The sequence below is a fragment of the Crocuta crocuta genome, unplaced genomic scaffold (assembly GCF_008692635.1).
Source record: "Crocuta crocuta isolate KB4526 unplaced genomic scaffold, BGI_CrCroc_1.0 scaffold192, whole genome shotgun sequence".
Taxonomy (NCBI): domain Eukaryota; kingdom Metazoa; phylum Chordata; class Mammalia; order Carnivora; family Hyaenidae; genus Crocuta; species Crocuta crocuta.
The window spans coordinates 2,661,289-2,685,757 of record NW_027528803.1 but is presented as its reverse complement, the minus strand read 5'-3'; the positions used below and the strand labels follow the sequence as shown (position 1 = coordinate 2,685,757).

The window sequence follows — 24,469 nt, the reverse complement described above, 5'->3', positions numbered from 1 at the left end:
GCAGTCATAAGTAACATCAACAAATGCTCAATAAGAGTCCAACACAATTCCAAGACCTTTACCTTTATTAAATAATTTAATTCAAACACCATCCTTCTGGCTGAAGATATAATACTATTATTTTCATTTTGCACATAAGAAAATTGTGATTCAGAGTGGTTAAGTAATTTATCTGAGTGACACAGCTAACAAGTTACAAGAATGGACTTTGAATGCAAATAGCCTGGTTCAAACTTTATTCTTCACCATGGTACACCACCTAGTGGAGGGGGGTAAAAAAGGTGAAGGTAGGGGCTGGAGGAGAAGGTAGTGAGTATTTGCACTAAAGGCTCTACTTTCAGGCCTATACAGGTAGGCACTGGATCATCATAAACAACCTTATGAAGTAAATGACACTGAGAATTTTTATTTTTTAGAGAGCGAGTTTTTACAAGTGCATGTGGCCAGGGACAGAGGGAGAGACAGAGAGAAAGAGAGAGAGGGAGGAAGAGGGGGAGAGAATCTAAAGCAGGCCCGCTGTGCACTCTTAGTGCAGATCCCATTGGGGCTCCATTCCAAGAACAGTGAGATCATGACCTGAGCTGAAGTAAAGAGTTGGATAGTCAAACTGCTAAACCACCCATGTGCCCCAACACAGACTTTCATAAAAATAAATATGAATGTCTTCCTAAAGTTATACAACTGATAAATTTACTAATATGGGTAAATAAAAAACTTGAGAAAGTCTTCACTGTCAGGTATTGCAGTTCATATTTATTCCAAGCATTATATCTTAGATATTTATTACTGTTAATTATATAAAAGTCAATCATTATCGATTATACAAATGCAAATCACATTTGTATTTTATTAATGTAAAATACAAAGCACAATAAAGAAAGGATCCAAGCTAACAACAAATACGATATGGTAAATATGTGTGGAGTTTGTTGTTTCATTCAAAACTATAAATTGAACACCGACTATGCATGAGTAACTTTTCTGTCTTTCCCAGAGGGTAAAAACTACCTCTCCTTCTCTCTCTAGTTCTGTTTTAAAATAATAGCTAGCACTTACATAGTGTCTTATATATACGAGGTACTTTTCTAAACAGTTGCTCATTTAAGCTCCTAACAACCCAGAGTTAGGTACTGTTATCCCTAGTTGACAGAGAGGAAACTGATGCACTCAAATGTTAAGAGATCTGTGTTCTAGGGGTGCCTGGGAGGCTCAGTTAGTAAAGTGTTTTACTTTAACTTAGGCCATGATCTCACGGCTCATGAGTTCAAGCCCCATATTGGGCTCTGTGCTGACAGCTCAGAGCCTGCTTCAGATTCTGTGTCTTCATCTCTTGCTGCCCCTCCCCTACTTCTGTTGTCTCTCTCTCTCTCTCAAAAATAAGTAAACATTAAAAAAAAATAATAAAGAAGAGATCTGTGTCTTGTCATAGCCAATAAGAAGCAAAACTGGGTTAAATATAAGCAGTCATATACCTCAATATACTTTCTAAAATACCATGGCACAAAGGCACACACTGAATTAATATTTAATTGTAACTAATATTCAAGAAATGAGACAGACAATAAATAAATGCATATAAGAAATGTATACAATAAATGCAGACAATAAATGCATATGTAATATAATGCATTGAGGGGAGTAAGTTCTAAGAAAAAAATATAAAGGAGGTAAAAGTTCAGAATGATGGAAAGAAGAAACATAATTCTGATAGGGAGGTAAAGATATGAGCAAAGACCTAAGCTACAAAGCAAACTATGCAGACAGCTTGAAAAAGATTCTTTCAGACAGAGGTAACATCAGGGACACACACTCTTGAGGGATCACTACATCAAGAGTACTTGAGAAACAGCAAGTAAGCCAATGTGTTTAGAGCAGAGTGAGTTAGGGATAGCATGGTGACTGGAGAGAGATGACAGTGGGGAGATAATGAATAGCCTTTACAAACATGGAAGAGTAGCTTGGATTTTCTTCTGAGTGATATATGTAGCTGTTGGAGGGTTTTCATCAGAGGAGTGACATGATATAACTCTTAAAAGAATCGATCCGGCGTCTGTACATTGGACAGACTTTAGGTGACAATTAAAATGATAATTTTAAAAAATTAAATGATACTGTGGAACATGTACAGACTATAACTATAGGTGGTACAAAATATAGTATATTTGCTGTTTTGCTACATATATTGTGGGAGTTTCGTGAAGACCCATGTAGATCAGTCTGCATGTTAGAAGTGACGATGATTTGAAGTAGGACAGTAAAGTTCAGAGGGGAAATCTATTTTGTATAGAATAAAATGATTTACTGATTGCTTGAATGTAGTACAAATAGGGAGAAATTCTAGAGAAATGAAGCAAATTGATAAACTGTGCAAGGTGAAACTTCCTCTGTCAGCTCATTAAAGAATTAGCTCCACACATGAATTCTCTACTGATAGAGACATTTTGATCATCTTGCAATCACTTGCTAAGTGTTGGTGTCTTCAGCCTCCCAAATGAATAACCATGAGGCAACAGAAGGGACCCGTCTGAAAAAAAATAGCACTTTCCGTCACCCATGCATTATGTATGATAGTTCTCCACGTGCTGGTCGTTCCTCTGAGGATGGATGCGATGGTGGATGATGTGGGTAATTAGGAGAGATATAATCTGGCAGAAGGGATATTGTGTCATTGTGTGCAGAAGCAAAGCTAAGCTGTTAGTCCAGATTTCTGTCTGTTATAGCACAGTACAGACCCAAAAAGAACTAGATTGAAAATTAGGCATTTTACCGAAATTGTACTTACATACTTAAATTATGACATACGTGGGCTGTTAAGTTATAGGAATTCTACTACCAACAAAGGCCTATGAAGACAGTATGCCTATGTAATGCCAGAAATGCTGATTGAAAGTAAAAACAAATAAGTACATTTATGGATCTATTTTTTATAGTTGTAAAAAAAGGAGCACTTGATTTGTTCTTCCCATTTTGAAATGTAGCAGATTTTATTTCAGTAATCAAGAGCTCAAGGTTTGCGGCTGTTCTTACTGTTTATGTTCTTCTTACAATGTCTAGTTAAAATAATTCTGCATAAAATAGATCTTAAGGCAAAAGTGGTTTCTCAGGAATTTACAGTGAAAGCTTTTTGAAATTTTCCTATCTGTATCAAAGAAGTAGCATTCTTCTGAATGTCTCAGGATTCTATGTTAAAGTTTTTAATTAAGGTTATAAATGGACTTTATTAAATAAAGCTAATGAGAAACAGATAATAAAAATATTATTCAAAGGCACATGGACCAGTATTGACAAACTCAGTTGCATAGCCAATAATTCATTATATGTTTCCCTAAAAGAAATTACTAATTACATTATATTTTTATTTTTAGAAATCAAATAACCAATAATTGCAAAGTCAGAACCACCCAAACATGAAGTAATATTAAATGTCTATTTTGGAGGCAGTGAAAATGTGTAATAAGAAAATTTAAACCGCAATAAAGACAGGTGATAATTAATTTACCTTGCACAGAATGATGCTAAAAAGATAAGTTTATACGAAGACAGAGGAACAGCATTCTTGACTTAAAAGTAAGATCAATTCTCAAATAAAATATTCTATATGTAGATGTAGTAGACAGTTTACAATAAATCTTTCTAAAAGGGAACTAACTTCTCATAGGAAAATAAATGAGTGTGACATTCATAGGCTTTATATGGTGACTGGTGGGCTCAGGTTACTTAGTTGAATCCCAGTAGATCACTAGGGATTGGAAATTATTTGATGACTGTCAGTTTGAAAATCCAGTAATAAAATCTAACATACTAATGTTACAAAGCCCAAAAAGTTTGCACATTTGAAACTCTTAAGTGAGTAGAGAATTCATCTTTGCCTTCCTTCTTAAATTCTCCAGAGGTGTCTCTATAGCCGTATTCCTTCTGTTAAAGCCTGAAAAGCTGCGGATATAAGGCATTTAGAGGAGATAATTTCCACTTTAGGAGACTGCCCTTTACTGTTAGAGATATCCTCGGGATGATCCGTCAGTGTGCCAGGACTGCTTATAACTGGAGGAGGTTTCTAAAGCCGCTTTCAATTTCTGCAGTAAAAAAAGAACATCTCTTTGGACTCAGTCAGCACCTTGTTCATTCCTCTATTTTGACCTGTGTTATATTATCTTGTTTTGGACTATTTACATGTGATTATCCATCAAATTACAGCGAACATCTGAAGAGGAAGGAACGTATTTTGTTTGGTTTGATTTGGTTTTCATGCTGCTGTTCCTAAGGTTTATGACAGTGGAAGATTGATATTCTTCAACATATATAAAAAAAACAAAAACAGGGAAGAGGGAAAGAAAGAAGGATGGAGGGAAGAGAAAAGCAGGTGAAATTCTAGGATTATACCCTTGCAAGATATTCTTATAGGAACTTGATCATCCATTGAACAAAATTTAATAGTAATATTACCTTCAAACAATGGTTTTTTCTCCAAACCTTTGATCATGTAGTCATGCAAACAGCATAGTTTTCACAGCAGCAGGTAAGATGTAATGTAAGCATAGAGAAATCTAAGATTACACACTTTTTATAATTTGAGACTGCATGGAACTTATATTCTGTCCTTAGTCTGATTCTAGCAAATACATAAATTTCATCAAAGCTATATTCTATGTTGTTAAGAAGCAAAAATATGTGTTGTGAAGATATTAAAAGGCTTTATATGATATCAATATTAGTTTTCACTATCTGTGACACTGCACCTTCAGACTTCTTTCCCTGAAGCCTTTAGATGACTAAAAAACAAAACAAAAAGTGGAATGTTTATTTCCTAATGTTGCCTTAAATTACTGCTCATTTCTTAAATATTAATGTTATGAGTAATAATACAAGAAAGAGGGTTGTTGCTAGATAATTCTGAGCACTAAGTACTATAAAAGGAGAAATAAAATACATTACATTCAAGTAACAATAAGATCACAGCAACAAGGTAAGTAATGATTTTAATAGCTCTTTATCAGGCCACCCAGAAGTACCAGTAAAATGTTAATCTGGACAAGGTACATGCCTAAAATATAATGTCTTTAAAAAAAGAATCAAAGAAAACCACACCAAATACCAAAGCTATTTCCCAGAAACATTATGTAAGCATAACCTTTATATATATATATATTTGTTGTTGCTGTTTGAACTGTTAGATCATGAAAGAACTAAGAATTCCTTCATCATGAACTTTGTGAGAACTAATATATTATGCTCACCTGTAGGTTTTGGCAAGAGTTTAGCCAAGCTACCCCATGCTATTGCTGCTTTGGCATCTGTTTTCTTTGACCAAGCTGCCTGCAGTGACCTTAACCTGACACTAGCCTCTTAGACAAGGACATGCCCAGGATAGCAGCCCTCAGTCAGAGGTAAACATACACTCTGATAGGACTTTCACAGCAGCCCTTGGGAACAACACTGTCCCTTGTTTCCCAATAACTTCTCTTTATGTGCCTATCGGATAAGACTTCCTTGGGGCTTACAAAAACCCCCCTCTTTTGGTTTGAATTGACTAATTTGGCCTTAGTCCAGGAACCCCCTTGCACTCCACTCACAGGTCATATAAAGGCATGTGCCTTAGGTCCTGTCTCTCTCTGTCTGCACCCTGTCTTCCTTCACCTTCCCATGTGGCTCCTTGAAGCCTGCTGGATTCCTCCTCCAGAACCTGTGGGTAACAAAATGCTCTGTTTTCATATCTCTTGTGGTCTGTTGTTGAACCTTGGCTGATCATCTGGCACCCTGTGCTCCACTTAACATGGGTTAATATGACAAATTCATAGCAGGTTTATATTCAGAACATTGCTTTGATTCATTACAAGTTCAAACAGCAAAATCTCTGTTAAACTAAGCTTAACTGAAATAAAATAGTGAAATAAAATAGTTATGGAATATCATTTTCCATTTATCTATAATATCACATTCAATTTTATTGTATCAGATGCGTACATTTGTCTAAACTACATGGACTATAACCACATTTGATTATTTACTGCATAGTTATTCTGATTTGTTACATAAAAGGTGTTGTCCAGTAAAATTTAAATTAGAAATATATGTATATATATTTATTAAAGTTTCAAGTGTGTCCAATGATTTATATTTTATTTGAATTATTTTATATACTCTCCAAATATGAGTTATATACACATACAAAAACAAATAACTTCAATGCTTTTATTACAGTGTGAAAATTTTGTTAAACCTTCCTTTATAGTTTTTTAATATAGTAAAAAGATGTGAACAATTTTATATTATTATTTTAAAAATTTTTCAAGTTTATTTATTTATTTTGAGAGAGAGTCAGGGAGCAAGCAGAGGAAAGGCAGAGAGAGAGAGAGAGAGAATCCCAAGCAGGTCTGTGCTGTTAGTTTGAAGTCCCATTTGGGGCATGAAATCATGAAGTATGAGATCATGAGCTAAGACAAAACCAAGAGTCGGACACTTAACCTACTGATCCACCCTAGTGCCCCCCAATTTTTATATTATTATTACATTTGTGGATTTCAGTTTGTTAGCAATGTTCTGCTTTATTCAAGGCCATAAGCATTTCCTTACACAAATCCCTACTAGATGATGGTATTTGTTCAGGTGACTCCAGTGAGATAACTCATCTCAATATAATTTAAGAGGAAAGAAAAAAAGGACATTGCCATATGTCACAAGCTGGTTAAGTGTGAGAGGTGGATGAGTACCTTCAAAACCTAAGCAAAGCCCTTGATACTACATTGTCACCTAAATGTGGCAGTCCTGAATAGGTTCCCAAAAGATTTTCTTGGGGCGCCTGGGTGGCTCAGTCGGTTAAGTGATCAACTCCTGGTTTCGGCTCAGGTCATGATCTCATGGCTCCTGGGATCCAGTGCACATGTTAGGTTCTGTGCTGACAGCACGAGACCTGCTTGGGATTTTCTTTCTCCCTCTCTCTCTGACTATTCCCTGCTCTCTCCTGCATACCTGCTCTCTCTCTAAATAAACTTAAAAAGAGATTTGCTTCTCAGTTTTACTGTCTTCAGGCTCTCTACTGTCCATTCTATCTTCCGCATTGTTACCATATTTAATTTGCTGAAAGGCAAATATTACCCCTTGATTTGAATGAAAATAAAAAGTCCAGATGCTAGGAAGTCATTTAGGACTCTACCATCAGTCCCAACCACACCATCTAGTCTCAATTTGCTCCATTCTGTAACAACACATCATGGACTTAATTACAGTAGGCCAAAAGGCTTGTTATTTTCTGCTTCTTCGCCTTTGATATGCTAATTCTTCTTCCTTGGATGCTCTATGTATACCATTCACACTATTGTTTAGTAATGTATATATAAATTGAAGTTTCTGGTGTACAGCATAATATTTGGACACTTTATATATATTATGAAATGCTTACTACAGTAAGCATAGATACTAGTTGTCACCATACAATAATATTGTTATTAGAATATTATTAGCTATATTCCTTATGCTGTGCTTTTCATCCCTATGACTTATTTATTTTATAAGTAGACGTCTGTACATCTTAACCGCTTCATCTGTTTTGCCCATCCCCCTCCCTTCTGTCAACTACATTTGTTCTATGAATTTATGAGTTTGTTTCTGTTTGTTTTGTTTTTAGGCTCCTCTTATAACTGAAGTCACATGGTATTTGTCTTCATCTCACTTATTTCACTCAGCATAATAGTCTCTAGCTTCATGTTGCAGCATATGCTAAGATTTCATTCTTTTTCATGGCTGAGTACTATTTCAGTGTGTGTCTGTGTGTCTGTGTGTGTGTGTGTGTGTGTGTACGACATCTTCTTTATCCATTCATCTATTCATGGACACTTCCTGATCTTGGCTATTGTAAATAATGCTGCAATAAACATAGGAGAGCATTTTTTTAAAACAGTGTTTCTGTTTTCTTCTGGGTAAATACCCCATAGCAGAATTATTGGATCATATGGTATTTCTATTTTCTACAGTGGGTGCACCAGTTTAAATTCCCACAATTAATGCATGAGGGTTTCCTTTTTTCCATATCTCATCAACATTTGTTATTTCTTGTCCTATTGATACTAGTCATTCTGACTGGTTTGAGGTGATATCTTACTGTGATTTTGATTTTCATTTCTCTGATGATTGCTGATGTTGAACATATATTCATGTGTTTGTTGGCTATCAGTATGGCTTCTTTGGAAAAATGCCTATTTAGGTCTTCTGACCGTTTTTAATCGGATTATTTGCTTTATGTTATTGAGTTGTAGGAGTTCTTTATGTATTTGAATATTAACCCTTTCTTTGATATCTCATTTGTATGTATTTTCTTCCATTCAGTAAGTTGTCTTTTTGTTTTGTTGATGGTTTCCTCCACAGTGCAAAAGCTTTTTTGTTTGGTACAGTCCTAATTGCTTCCCTTGCCTGGGAAGACAGAACCAAAATGTGGTAAGGTCAATGTCCAGGAGTTTACTGCCCATGTTTTCTTCTAAGAGTTTTGTGCTTTCAGATTTTACGTTTAGGTCTTCAATCCATTTTGAGTTTGTTTTTGTGTCTGTGTGAAAACATGGTCCAATTTCATTAATCTGCATGTAACTGTTCAGTTTTTCCAAAACGTTTATTGAAAAGACTATCTTTTCATCATTGTACATTCTTGCTTCCTTTGTCCTTGACTAATTGATCATTTAGTCATCGGCTTATTTCTGGGATCTCTGTTCAGCTCCATTGATCTGTGTTTATTTTTGTGCCATTACCTTACTGTTTTGACTACAACAGCTTTGTAGTATATCTTGAAATCTGAGATTGGGATACTTTTAATATATTAATTCTTCCTGGGATGTTCTTTCTAGCCCACTCATGCTAATTAATTGTAATATATATTAATATATTAATATTATATATTAATCATGATATATATATATTTATATATACATACAAATCCTTTTGGGTGACTCCTTCCAGTCACCTTAGCTTTATTTCTCATCCTCATGCTTAAGCCTCTATCAGATGAAAAAGTATCCTTTCCCTAGCCACCTTAGTATAATTTGTGTTAAACTCCCATATGCTATTGACCATGTTATAATTTGTTTCAAATGCATAATCCATCTTTCCAGTTTGACTCATGTATATCAGGATATGGAAATATGTTTAATTTCCAACCCCAAGTAATCTAAAGTATGGTAGCTACTCATAAAGTAACTATTTGTCTGATTTGAATAACATGTCTCTCTTGAGTATACATTTAACCTTTGAATAACATGGGTTTGAACTGTGTGGGTCTAATTATTCACAGATTTTTTACAGTATAGTGCTGTAAATATATTTTCTTTCCTTGTGATTTTATTAATAATATTTTATTTTATCTAGCTTACATCATTGTGCAAATACTGTTTATAATATATATAATATACAAAATATGTGTTAACAGACTATGTTATCACTAATGCTTCCAGTCAACAGTAGGCTATTAGTACTTAAGTTTTGGGGAAGCTAAAAGTTAAACATGGATGTTCAAAAGCATGGGGGTCAGTGACTTTTACCCACAAATTGTTCAAAGGTCAATTGTCATTAGATTCTTTCCATAGACTGGTATCTAAATCTTAGGTACTATTTTAAACATGTGTTTCTAAATTTAACTTTCTTAATTCAGCCTTGACTTAATAGAAAATGGGATTTCTTTTAATAACATTATACTCCTCTCATAATTTTCTTCCCTAATAGTTAACTTTTTTTTTCATCTTATCTTTATATTTCCAAGGACAACATGTTTATTCACTTTCATTGATCTAAAAACATGTCATTTCAGCTGTAATTTTTGTTCTATATTTACAATGCAAATGTTTAAGCATTATTATTTTACTTTGCCTGTCAGGAACCTACAGTTCTTAGGATGAGATCCAAGAGGAACCTCGATATGACATGTACTAATTTTGCATCCAAGGCATATTTATTGTATAATAGCATTTAGGTCATTCCCATGGTCTCTAGATCAATGCTTCCAAACTATGTAGGATACAACAACACTTCTTAAAAAATTCTATGATAAAATACAATGAAAATAAATTGCTAAAAAATGAAATACTGGTGAATTAATTACAATTTTCATGTAAACATTATTTGATTGAGAAAACACAAAATTACTCTTTAAAGTTGTTAAGCTCCCTTACAATGCTCATTTACAATGACTAGACTATATAACTTATATAGTGGAAATTTCAATCAACTGTTTCTGGGACAAATAACACATCGGCTTATAGATCATAAGTGGCACACAAAGAAGTTATCATTTCCGTTTGATCATGAGGAATGGTTGTGAATTAGACAGAAGACTGTAACAGAACACTCCAGGCAGAGGAATCAGATCTTACCCAAACTCATAGAATGGAAATTAGAATATTATTTTGGGATTGGTGAGTAGTATAGATTGCTGGAAATGAAGTAATAAAGAAGGGGTAAACAATAACCCAAAGTATGTGAATCGGACTACCTAGGAGTTAATATAAAGTTGAAGAATGAAGAGTTTGAAACACTTAAGTTTTCCAAGACTTTTGCTGCCTATCAAAGAAAGCTCTTCTAGGAAACTCCAATTTCTTGTTATCCATTGACTGTCATCCCCATTCTAGACTGGATTATCCCCCAAATCACTGTACCTAAAGTGATCTAATTAAACAATGAACACTATATGACTTAATACAAGGAATACTTGTAGTATTTCTTTGTGTTTTTTAATCACAAAGATTAATCTTTCCCTTCTCACTCAAATACTTCTTTCCTGGGCTTCTATGATGAAAGGGTTACCTTTCTCCTGTCCTTTTGGAAACTTCTCTTATATTCCTTTTCAAATTTCCCTTTATTTAACATCTTTACATATTTGAATTCCTCAGGTCTCTATAGATGGTTCCTTCCTTTATTCATTTTATTGTTGTTTTGAAATTTTGTTCTATACTGTAATGGCTGCAAAGATCACTTACAGGTTTCTAATTACCAGGTCAACATTTTGAATCATGACCACTCTCCTGAGTTCTACATTCACACCCAAAAGCTTACTAGTTATTTCTTCTTGGATATTTCACGGAGATCTCTAACTTAAAATGAACAAAACTGAGTACTTGTGTCCTGCCTCTCTACTTTCCTGCACCAATAATAAGAAAACAAACAATGCTAAACTTGAAACTAATATCAGACTGTATATTAACTGACTAGAATTTAAATAAAAACTTGAAAAAGAAGGAAAATCAAACAAGCAAACAAATAAAAACACATACAAGACTCAATAAATTACACCATTCTTAGGATCCCAGGTGTTTAAACAGCAATTTAACATCGTACTTCCATCCTCTGTCCTCATTCTTCACAACCACACAAGTCCTGTTCTTTCTACTTTCTGTATCTGTCATATCCTCCTATTTCTCTTCCATCTTATCCACTCTCCAGAGCACACATTACATCATTTCTCTAAGAAGATTCTCCTATTTCACAGATTACCTACCTTTGCTTACTATCCCAAACTACTATTTTCCCCTTCTCACTGTGTAGATATCTTAGCACTTAAAATTACTTGGACAGTGTAACAATAGGAATTGCATCTGTTTGAGTTAATGCATTATCTCAAACATGTATTAGAACACTGGACAAATATCTTAACAGATATATTGAGTTAATAATTTATAAATAGTTACACTACAAGATGGCAAAACATAAAGTGGGAGAAATGCTGAATCTGGTAAATTTCAATTCTTTTCTTTCAAGAAACATCTCTAAAACTTACTTATCTATGTTGACCTTCTAAAAAGAGTGCCATTGCATCTCATATATTAGAAGAGATAAAATGACATCTTCTTTATAGCTTGTCCATAAACAAAAACGGTTTTCTTACATGGTGATATATTTGGAAAATGGAAAAATGTAGACACAATTTAAAGGAGCACACATAATAGTTTATATTTGTTACTATATAATGACTCAATTGTTACAGTCACTATAACAAGTATTAATTCAATTATTTTCCCATGTCAATGGAATAATAACATTACATATATTTCCATTTTCTAAAATACAGATTTCATTTACAGAAAACCAATCTTGTGGTACATGGTGGTATATTTTGCACATTTACACAAATATAAAAGTCCTAGATACTCCAGGAAGATACATATTTACTGTATTTTGATTTGATATTTACCCTACATGGAAAATCAAGGGTCAGAGTAGTTAAGTAACATGCTAAAATGATAAAATCTTAATAATTTGCAAAGCTCAACTACAGACACAGGTATATCTGATTTCTGAGCATAAACCACTACACTACATTTCTTCTCATGACATTATGCATTTGTAAAATATGGTAGGACTACTTTTTATGAGAGAAATCTAAGTCAGGGAAGATGATTTAAACTATATTAAGATCAAATACACTGATTCTTTTGAAATGGATCTTGCATGCTGTATTTTGGGATTCCCAAGTATATCCAAAAAGAGGAGTAGTCACCGAGGCTTTTGAGGACTCACAGAAAATGACTGCATTATCTCTTGGGGGAGGAATCATCCATTTTAATTTCTTAATTTTTAAATGTTTTTATAAATTTATTTCTGAGACAGAGAGAGAGACAACGTGAGCAGGGAAGGGTCAGAGAGAGAGGGAGATACAGAATCTGAAGCAGGCTCCAGGCTCTGAGCTGTCAGCGCAGAGCCCGACGCAGGCCAAACTCACGAAACATGAAATCATGACCTGAGCCGAAGTCGGATGCTCAACCAACTGAGCCACCCAGGCGTCCCTTTAATTTCTTAATTTTAATGACATAAACACTTTGTATGTATTTGTTGTTTAATTTATTAGTATAGAGACTTCAAAGATATTTTTAATTTCTGTTTGAATGTTAATGAATGTTATTTTATGTCTGCATATAAAAAGTTGAAAGGATACTTTGGAACTTTCTTTTGTATCAAATGGTAGGGGAAGTAGACATCCTTCAAAAATAGCACCTCTAACATAACAGATGACCATAAGAGAAAGAGAAAAGAAAGGGAGAGAGAGAAAGGAGAGAGGCAGAAAGAGAGAGAATCCATAAATGAAAAAAGAAAAGAAATTACCACTTCTGTCTTAAAACATATTGTCTGTATGGGAAATCAGGTGTCCTGTCCCATCATGAAGTGAAACAGAACATGAGAATTTGGGCTAGTGAAAGTCATTAGTATGTGTCAGGTGGTAGCATATGGCAGTTAAGAGCAAAGCCCAGACACATATTGGCCAGTTCAAAGGTCAGTTTTAACACAATAATTCTTCATTTCAACTCTCTGTACCACCGTTCTTACTTTATAAATGGATAGATAATAATACCTAAATCCTTTATAAGGGGCAGAGATATTGGATTATGTCCAGGAACAAAATGAAAACAATCAGATTCATATTGAAATTCTATGTGAATTCAAAGCTCATATCCTCTCAATTATAACATGGTCACAAGAAGAACTAGGAGGAAGGGGACTGAGGTGGACGTAAAGAAAAGGGAGAAGGAGGGGGCGCCTGGGTGGCTTAGTCGGTTAAGTGTCCGACTTTCGCTTAGGTCATGATCTCGCGGTTCGTGGGTTCGAGCCCCGCGTTGGGCTCTGTGCTGACTGCCAGCTCAGAGCCTGGAGCCTGTTTCAGTCTGTGACTCCCTCTCTCTCTGACCCTCCCCTGCTCATGCTGTCTCTCTCTCTCCTAGAAATAAATAAAACATTAAAAAAAAAAAAAGAAAAAGAAAAGGGAGAAGGCTGGAGGAAGAGGTGAAAGATAGAGGCAGAAAGAGGATGAAGAAAGAAGAGAAGGAAGAGGAAGAAGGAGAGGAATGGAAGAAAAGAAAATCTTGCCCTTTCTACACACACGAAATTCTGAAAACTGCCTTGAGAATGTTTTAAGACAGATGCCACTCTCGTTTTTCAAATGAACAAATTGAGACATATATTTGCTAAGTTGCATGCCATCCATGGCAAAGTATTAAAAGTGACAATATTCAAAATTAGGAGTTTTCTAACTAAGGTATTAAAGGTGAAATTTTTATTCAGTCTAACTGCCCTACCCAGTTTTAACATTTCTAACTAGGGTATTAAAGGCGAAATTTTTATTCAGTCTAACTACCCTATAATTCTCTCTACTACTTTCTGGTGAAAACTGATATTTTTACCATTAGAAGGATTGGAGAATTACTGAGTGCTTTATTTTATTTATAAGTAGTCTTTTTTTTAACATACAATGTTTCATTAGTTTCAGGTACACAAGATAGTGGTTCAACAATTCCATACATCACCCAGTGCTCATCACAACAAGTGCACTCCTATAAGTAGTCTTTAAAATGCTTTTGAGAGTTTTGACATAAAGCAAATAAAATAATAGGAGAAAGAGGGCTCTTGAGGTCAAGTTCCTTGGAGAAAAGATTAAAGAGAAAAGAATGGAATGATATTGGAAACATTTATCAATCCTAGCTTTTCAAGTTCTTGCTGTGCTCTTGAATCATCAATATATCACTAGATAAGCTTTTGACATTTTACAAAATAGAAGTGAGACAAGGATAGTGAGAAACTGAAAATAACTCATTGCTAAAGTTTTAAAAATTATTTTTCATATATTTTTATGTTCCAATTAAAACAAGCATGATATTTACATGTTAAATCAGCTATCAGCTCTCCATTTTATCATCATAGATTAGTCATATTATTTTACTTATATATGGGATATAAATAAGTTAGTTAAATAAATATCCCCATCTGCATTGTCTGCCCTTTAAATAGTTTTTAATAATCAGAATATGATGGTCAATAAATTATACACTAATACAAAGTTAAATTCAATACATCTTTTTGGGAGAAAACCAGGAAGAATTTAGGCATTTAGTGAAATGGTTTAATCAAATGTCTTTTTCTGTGAATATACTTATATTTATTTTAATGATAATTTGATTTAGAGAATAGTAAAAAGTAGTTTCAAATATCCTACTCCTTCACCCCAAAACAATCACTGCTAAACATGTGTGCATTGTCAAACCCACAAAACTTTTGAACAGGTATTGTTTATTCAATACATATTGGCTAAACACTTTTCTGTGTTCTAAATGTTGGAGATACAAGAATGAAAAAAAAACAGATTCCTGATATTGCGAAGCTGGAATAACAGGGTAGGCCAAATAATAAACACAATGGGAAAAAAAGGGAAAATAAACAGTATATTAAATGATAATAACTCATAGTAAAGAAATAGAACAGGATAGAGTAATTGAGAATATTGGCAGATTTTACCATTTTAAATAAATAGTCAGCAAACTCCCCTGAAGAAAAAGTCACAATTAAGTGGACCTAAATAAGACACTGACTAGTTTTATGAAGCAAATGATATGATCTGACCTGATTTAACAGGCTAGTTCTGGTTACTATGTAAGGAATATACTGAAAGTGTTAAGAACAGAAACAGAGGAAAGATTTAGGAGTCCTAGCAATAGAGGTGGTGAAAATTTGTCAGTCTGGATATATTTGAAAGTATCACTGAGAAGATGGATTGTATGTGGGGTATGAGATTAAGATATGAGTTATGATGCCTCTAAGTGTTTGACTTGAGGTATTTGAAGGATGTAGTTGGTACTTACTGACTTCAGAAACTCTTTGATAAAATTTTGAGGTAAGGCCAAGTGTTCAGTTTTAGATATACTAACTTTGAGAGGCCTAGTAAACATTCAGATAGATGGGTAGGTAGATACATGGGTAAATATATAGAGACGTGCATACAGAGATGTATACATAGGTAGATAAATGGATTGACAGTTCAGGAGAACAGGAAAAGCTGTAGTTACATATGATTTATAAGTCATCAATAGACAGATAATATTTAAAGCTATGGGATTCAATAAGGTAAATGAGTAAATATTGGGTGAAGTTTTAGTGACTGAGTTGGTGACTGTCCACACTAGTAAGTCAGATGATGAAGCCGCAGCAAGAGGAAAGGGAGAAGCAATGAAATAAGTTGAAAAATATGTCTATTATCCTGAAACTCACATAGCAAAAGAGGAAGACATGCCTATCAGTGGCAAATGTTGCTGATACACTAAGATAAAGCATTAGAATTGAATTTGAATTTAGCAAGATGTTTTTGCTGTGGCAAAATCCAACCGAAGTGTTAGGGAGGCAAATGCCTAAATGGAGTAGTTTTACGATAGAAAAAAAAAAAGAAATGTGGATAGACAATCTGGATAGGATGAAAGTAATCATAGAAGTGGAGCATAAGCTAGAGAAGATCGTGAAAGCAAGAGGATTTTGTTTGTTTTTTCAGTGTGTGTGTGTGTGTTGTGTGTGTGTGTGCATGTGTGTGTATGTAATATTAAGTAAAAAAACATGAGTCAGTATAGTTTCTTTAATCCCAGGAATTCTTTCAATGTTTTTGTTCATGAAAATCTTTCGTACACATGTCCATGGGAACTACCGTGTCCATTTTGAAGTTTAAATGATAGTATCTAGATGAAAATTAACTTTCTACTAGAGGTCAGCATATGTTACTAAAATACATACATTCCACTCAAACTATTTGAATATTTACATCTAACCTATGCATTAGAACAAATCATGTCAATGGTCAATTATCAAGAAGTCACATTTAAACTCTGTGCCGGTATCACAAGGTTCATCATTTATTTTTCCTTTCACATTTATACACATTAAATTTATCTCTTCAAATGATTATTAAAACTAAAAAAATACGTATTTTGTCTCTATTGCATTCATGGAACCATGATAAGTATGTTACATATATTATTTTTACTTTTAATTCTAAGCTACAAAATAAATTTCATTAACCTATTTTCTAAATAAGGGTCCTAGCGATCAGCATTTCAGAGGGTTTTCTGCACCTGGATAAATATGATTGATGTACTAAGGCTTTGGTCCAGATATACTTAGTTCCAAAGTCCATGACTTTTACTGCTCTTATAACACAGTCCTTACTGAAAAATAGGGACTGTTGTAAGCAACACTTATTTAGCATATTGAGTAGAGCCAAGTACAATGAAAGGCACTTAACATGACCTTACTGCTAATATAGCTGTTACGTTGTCTCAGAAAAACAGTATCCTGAACAATAAACAAAATCAATATTCTCATATTTACGAATTTGAACTTTTAGGAATCATGAAGCAAAAAAAACGTTAATCAGATTTTTTTTTCTTTTAAATGTCTTGCATTGTTTAGACAATTTACCAAGGTACAAAACTAAAACAAGACAAAACAAAATCCAGTTCTACTGACAAGTCAAAGACTTGGATGCTTCAACTTCCACATCATCTGGTGTTCATTGTGCCATAAAGGCTGGTGAGGAATTCAAAAATAATCCCCTATGTGGCCTACTGAGTTTCCCCAAAGGTTTGCTCCTGGTAGTGCAATTATCAGAACTATTCAAATGTAAGCAAAATTTCTAAACTAAAATTCCTTTTCTTTTTAAAAGAGCTAGAAGTTTATTGACTATACCACAAGGGAGTGGTAACAAGACAGCAAAGAGAGCCTGTCTGCCTCTAAACCAAAATTCCTAAGCCAAATCTTTACCTGTAAAGAATACTGGCTTTCTGCATGCTTAATATTTTTGCAATTTAATTAATAACTGAAAATGTAAACCTCCATGTCTTACCTTCAAATACAATCTCAATATCAAAGTTTAAATGTATGGGAAAAATAATTAGCAGCCCATTAGCAGTTTCTCGTTATTCTAGGATGGATTTTGCATCAAGGTTTAGACACAAGTCAGAAAAGATGCAAAAGCCAGTCTCATTTTAGAATCTTGATCTTTGGAAGTCCTTGACCAATTCAGTATCCATTCATTATCTTGCTTCCTTTAATTTAATTGTATTTTTCTTAAGAGTTTAAAATTTTCAAGACTGAGATAATAAAATCATCAGTAACTTCTGGGTGATTTTTTGTTTTGTTTTGTCTTATTCTTGTATGATATAAAAAAATCCAAAAACCTTATTAAGCTATTAAAATAGAAGTAAATTACAACATGCATGAAATTTATATTAACATTCTATTATTACAATACATATTCATCCTTTATATATGACTCTAGTAGTACTATAGAAAAATAATGTGATTTGGAATTGATTGCAAATAGTTTTGAATCTCTTGCTTTCCACTATGAACTTTATGAACTTGTAAAGTTTTTTATCTCTTATTTCCATTTGAATGTGAAAGTTAATGTTACCCAAGTAAGAGGTTGATCATAGATTTACAATTACTAAGTGAGAAAGTACATATGAAACAGTTTTGTCTCTTTCCCTCTTATCCAGAAACATATCTAGAGTATAGTTAAATGAAATCAGAGATTGAATTTTGGTTTTAGAACAATAGCAGAAAGCTTATTTAACATGTCTGTATAGTAAAATAAATGAAAATATATTATTTTTAAAAATATCAGTATTTCTCAATAAGTTAAACTACTAGTGACTTTTCAAGCCAATGAAAAACAGAAAATATTTGACATAACGTGTACACATATGTATATCCATGATGTACACATATATTTATGTATTAATTTTCTAACCTAGGAAGTATGTATTTTATCTTTTCTGAGTGAAATACCTTTGACATAAATAGAAAAGTGTTTAACATATTAAGCGGGACTTTATTTTAGGAACTTAAACACTGTAATTTTGATATAAGTAAACTTTTCATAGTAAGTGAGATGTTCATTTTTCAAGACAATGAATTCTAAATAGTTTTTAAATGACTAGACTTTATCATATATGTTAAATGTCATCTTTAGTAAGTTTACTGCCTTTTGCTTGCTTTTTTCTGTGAACGCTAATAAAACTCTATAATTTGAATATGTAATGAAGTATATGGAGAGAGAAACTTAGAGAAATTTTGTTATGTAAGCTGAGAAGCTGAGCACTGGAAATTTTACCTAAACACAATGGTCCGCTTTAACAGAAAAACTAGAACCTAATAATTAGATACTATTTAAACTATGAATATCTTCCACTGAAATATTAAGTATCTATCCTACTCATCATAAAACTAATATTAAGAGCCAGGAATATGTTTTGATACAACCTCATCAGCATTTAATCAAGTACTCAATAAACTTTGGTGCAGACAAGACAAATTTAAATGAATAAATATAACATACCTTATCTACAATGCATATCTGTCTTCTTGTTTGAGCATCAAGTATTTCAATCTCAAAGTGCGTAGTTTTTGAATGTTTAACAACTGGAATTGATTTCAGAGGGCCCGCTGAGAGCACAAAATGCGATAAACAGTGGAAGTTTCTCAACTCATTCTTCAGTGTGGATCCTGTAGCACCTCGGGAAAATATTCCTCTCTTTCGTTCTGAAGCAAGGGACCTGTGCCTTCTGAACATTGTGTGAACGACCAGGAGAATCTGTCATGTCAACAGAAGACGCTTGTGAGCGTGTTCCCCTCACACCAGTTTAAATACTGCGGGTGAAACCAGGAAAGGTCAAGTGCCATGCCATTCCAAGAGTTCAGTTTTATTTAGCAGGCTTGAAAACAATGACTGATCTATTTCTATATATAACACACTATTGTAAATTGCTGCACTGTAGAGGATTACTTTACCAGCATTCCAATTATTTCTTACTTTCTCCTTTTATCTCTGCTTCTTAATATGGCCACTAGTATCTGAAATTCCAAAGCAAGAAAAGAATAGACAGAGCTTTTATTACCTCTGAATTCTGCATGCACTTCAAACAAATATATTATTATTCACACATTCACATTTAGCTGTATTTATAATTAGCATAGGGATATCGTATAAATTAAAAAGTACCTAGTACATTATTACATAACAAAATTTTTTATAAATGGATATAAATAAATACAATTATATAAATAAGTATATCTAATATATAAATATTAAATATGTCATATAGTATAATATAATGTAGGATAAATATTATATATACAAATAAACATATATATGATACAAAGGGATGAATTCTTCACTCTGTACAGTGAATAGACAGATGGAAAGTCATCCATGAGATTGGAATATGTAGAAAACAATTTTATAACTTAAGGAAAAAGAAGTAAATCTCATTTCAACATTTCTAAACATTATATATCATTGGCAAATCTTTGAATTCATATTGAAAAATAGTACTAATCACCACATTTACCAGAGCACTAAGTTATGACAAATTCAAATACTCTTAATATGAACAATGAAAAATGTTAAACAACCTGGAAAGAGGAGTTTGTTGAAAAGATTCAAAGCACTTGGATACTTGTATATCTGGTGAAGAAACAACTGAAAAGTATCCAAAATATATTGTCATTGATTCAAAGGATATTACAGGAAAACATTCTGAGATGTTATTTTCAATGAAGACATGAAGAGTCAAGCAGCTAAAATTATAGAGAAGTGAATCTATGTATCTCTATGAGGCTAATATTTACTGTTATAATCAAACAACATAATGATTTTTAATTTTGACCAAACATTATGCAATGGAGATCCACTTACACATTGTGCAGTTACCATTTTCATATTCTAGACAACCATTACACTCAATATGTAATCTTTTAAAGACATAGAAGACAAGATATAGAAGACATAAAGACATATATATATATATGTCTATTACACATACACACGTGTTGTGTAATTTCATCACCTTAGTTGCACAGGACTCCAAACTTAGAATTAGCCTTTACATCTCCCTTTACTAGGACAACTCAGTTCTAATCCATTAGAAATCCAGAACACAGTCTTCTCGCCATCCCACAGAGACCTCCAAAGCATCAATCTTACCTGTGTTACTTGGCCAGACTAGTCTTTCTGTGTCAACACTGGCTGATCCATTACCATTTTGATACAGCAGCTAGAGTCATCAGGCTCTATGTGAAAGCAGACATTGGAATAATCTGCTCAACACTCTCCAAAGTCTTTCTATTTTATGTAACAAAAAAAGCCAAAGTTCTCCTCAAAGGTCTATAGGATCTGCATCATTAGCACCTTGTTATATCTATGATCTCATCCCTTAATCTGTCTACAGTGCCTAGAACACTGTCTGGTACACAGTAGGTGCCCAATAAACATATATTTAACAAATAATCAGTAAATGTATCTTAAAGATGTAGTAGAATGGTGTGATGCTAATAACATACTCAGGTAAACTACTGTCTTATATTAAAATGACATACACATATCCTGTAGGCCTTTTCTAGTAAAGTTTCTATGTAAAAAAATAATAATAGTCTAGTGCTCGCTTCAGCAGCACATATACTAAAAATAATAGTCTAAAGGACACAGGAGTTGAATTGAAAGAGCTCCCATTGCCAAAGTTGGAAAAATTCAAGAAAATAAATGTTGATGATGATAGATATTAACTCCAAGAGCAGTATAAATATCCATGAGTCCATACTGTTATGAATAGATGATTAAATAGTAAATAAATAAATAAATAATAATAAGGGATGAATTTTCCTTACCCAAGAATTCCAAATAGTAGATACGGATAGTCTCCTGCTGCATGTGGCTTTCACTTAGTGACACACTACTAAAAATAATGGATGGAAGGGGAAATAGAAACGTTATGGAGGAGAAAACTGGCATGCAGACAGCATTTTAATCTAGACGCCAAGTTGAATCGCCATGAAAAGTCATGTTGATATCATGTACCCAGTGATATCATGAGGTGAAGACATTTCACCTCTGTGGTACTCTTCCAAAAGTACACTTCCTCAATCTAACCATGAGAAAAATCAAAACAAACACAAATTGAGAGGCATTCTATAAAATACTTAATACTCTTCAAAACTCTCAAGAATTTGAAAAATAAGGAAAAGTTGAGAGACTGTGACAGGTTAAAAAACAAGCTATGGTAAAATGACAAAAATACAATAATGTCCTGAATGTTTCCTGAACCAGAAAAAGAAATCAATGGGAAAAGCTGTGAAGTAAGAATAACATTTGTACTTTATTTAATAGTGTTGAGCCAATGCTAATTTCTGAATTTTGATAAATATACCATGACTATCTAAGATATTAAAATTAGAGAGGCTGGGTAAAAAATACACACAAAAAACTCTGTACCTCCTTTTCAATGTTTTTGTACAACTACTCCAAAATGAAAAGTATAAAATACATACTCATACCAACATGTAAAATAAGGAATAGATAAAGAGAAAAATGAAAGTGAAAGAAATTTAAAATAAGAAACTTTCAGATTTGCATCTGTGCCAAACACTCACATTAAATATTCTGGGAGATAATAAAATTCACTTGATATTATGCTCTTCATTGTTTCATTATGTATTCTGGAAGTAGTTTTAAAAATAAAGTATTTTATATTTGCTAAAATGTTCTTATAAGATTATTGCTAAGTAGATGATAATAGAAATAACGCCCTTAATTAATATTTGTTTAATTCAAGACCTGGGATATCACTTCGTAATCTAGATTCAATTTAAAATAGGATAAAAAAAGATTACAAAATGATGCAGTATCAAATAGGAACCTTTATTCTGATTGCATTTATTTATAATAAAGTGTGAAGGAGAGGGTTAAGATACTATTGTTTTTTACCTCTATATTTTTCCTTTATTTTTGACAGAAAGTTACACTTTTTAGTTAATTTTCCACTTGAAGTAGTAAGTAATCTTCTTAGATTATTTTATTTTTATTTATTTATTTAAAATTTTTTTTAACATTCACTTATATTATTGAGAGACAGAGAGAGACAGATCATGAGCATGGGAGGGGCAGAGAGAGAGGGAGACATAGAATCCGAAGCAGGCTCAAGACTCTGAGCTGTCAGCACAGAGGCTGATGTGGGACTGGAATCCACGAGTGGTAAGATCATGACCTGAGCAGAAGTTGGATGCTCAACTGACTGAGCCACCCAGGCGCCCCTTTAGATTGTTTTAACCAATTAATAAGCTTATTTTTAGAACAATTCTAATTTCCAGGAAAAAAATACATAATTGAATGTACAGAGTTCCTATATACCCTTCCTCTTCTGCAACACATTTTTTTCTATTAGTAACATCTTGCATTAGTGTGGAATTTTGTTACAACTGAAACAATATTAACAGATATTTATTAATTAAAGTGCATACTTTGTGTTTTACAGTTTTTTGAGTTTTGACAAATGTATAAAGTAATTTATCCACCTTGATAGGATCATACAGAATATCTTCACTGCCTTGAAAATGTCCTGAGCTCCAACCTCCACTGTTCCCCTGCCCCCAATTCCTTTGCGACAACTGATCTCTGTGCTATCTTCAAAGTTTCACTTTTTCCAGCATATCATTAGTTGAAACCATATAATATGTAGTATTTTGAGAGTGTTTTTTTTTTTATTTAGCTGTAGGTTTTTAAGTTTCTTCCACATTTTTTCATAGCTTGATCTCTGTCTCTTTCTCTCTCTCTCGTATCTGTGTGTGAGAATAATACCTTCGTGTATGGATATACCACAGTTTATGTATTCATCCATTTATTGAAGGACGTCTTGGTTACTGCTAAAAACATTCATGTTCAAGTTTTTGTGTGAATATAATTTTTAGTTTATTGTGTCGAGTAGCTAGGAGTATGATTACTGGATTGAATGATAGGCCTATTTTTAGCTTCATATGACCCTGTCTTCCAAAGTGGTTGTACCATTTTGTATTCCCACTAGCAATAAATGCTCTACTTCCTTATCAGAATTTGATAAAGATGTTGTCAGTGTTCTTGATTTTGGCCATTCTAGTAGGGTGAGCTAGTATCTCATTGTTTTAATATGCAATTTTCTAATTGCAAATGTTGTGAAACTTTTTGGGAGTATCTTTTCTTATGCATATTTGCCATCTATATATCTCCTATGACAAGGTGTCCATTCAGATCTTTTGTCCATTTTGTAATTTTTTTCTTACTGTTGAGTTTTTAGAGTTCTTTGTATATTTTAGATATAAGTCTTTTCTAAGATATGTGTTTTCCAAATATCTTCTTCCAGTTTGTGGCTTGTCTTCTTACTCTCTTAATATTATGTTTTGCAGAGCAAAAGCTTTTAATTTCAGTGAGACCTGGCTTATCATTTTTTTTCATTCATGGATAATACTTTGGTGTTTTGTCTAAAAAGTATCACCAAACTACAGATAACTTAGATTTTCTCCTATGTTATCTTCAAGAAATTGTATGGTTTTGCATTTTACATTTAGGTCTGGGATCTTTTTTGTGTTAACGGGCAATTCTTAGATCTTTGTATAGATTCATTTTCTTTTTGCATGTAGGTGCCTAGTTGTGCTAGTAGCATTTGTTGAATAGAGTATTTTTTCTCCATTGAATTGCATATAATTGGTTGATTATATGTTTGTGTGGGTCTATTTCTGGGATCTTTATTCTGTTCCACTGATCTGTTTTGCCAACATAACATTGTCTTTATTACTGTAGCTTTGTAGTATGTCTTCATGTAGGATAGTTCCAGTCATCCAACTTTGTTCTTCAATACTGTGAGGGCTCTTCCGTGCCTTGGTTCAG

The 24,469-nt window shown here is 33.3% G+C and overlaps 1 protein-coding gene across 1 annotated transcript in view; it reads right to left on the bottom strand.

The window, feature by feature from the left end:
* Nucleotides 1-19,348, bottom strand: part of TECRL (trans-2,3-enoyl-CoA reductase like) — a 99,089-nt gene extending 79,741 nt beyond the window's left edge. Inside the window, exon 1 of the mRNA XM_077755694.1 lies at nucleotides 19,115-19,348. Within this exon, the coding sequence (XP_077611820.1) occupies nucleotides 19,115-19,348 (234 nt within the window). The remainder of the gene's footprint in view (nucleotides 1-19,114) is intronic.
* Between the last annotated feature and the right edge of the window lie 5,121 nt (nucleotides 19,349-24,469).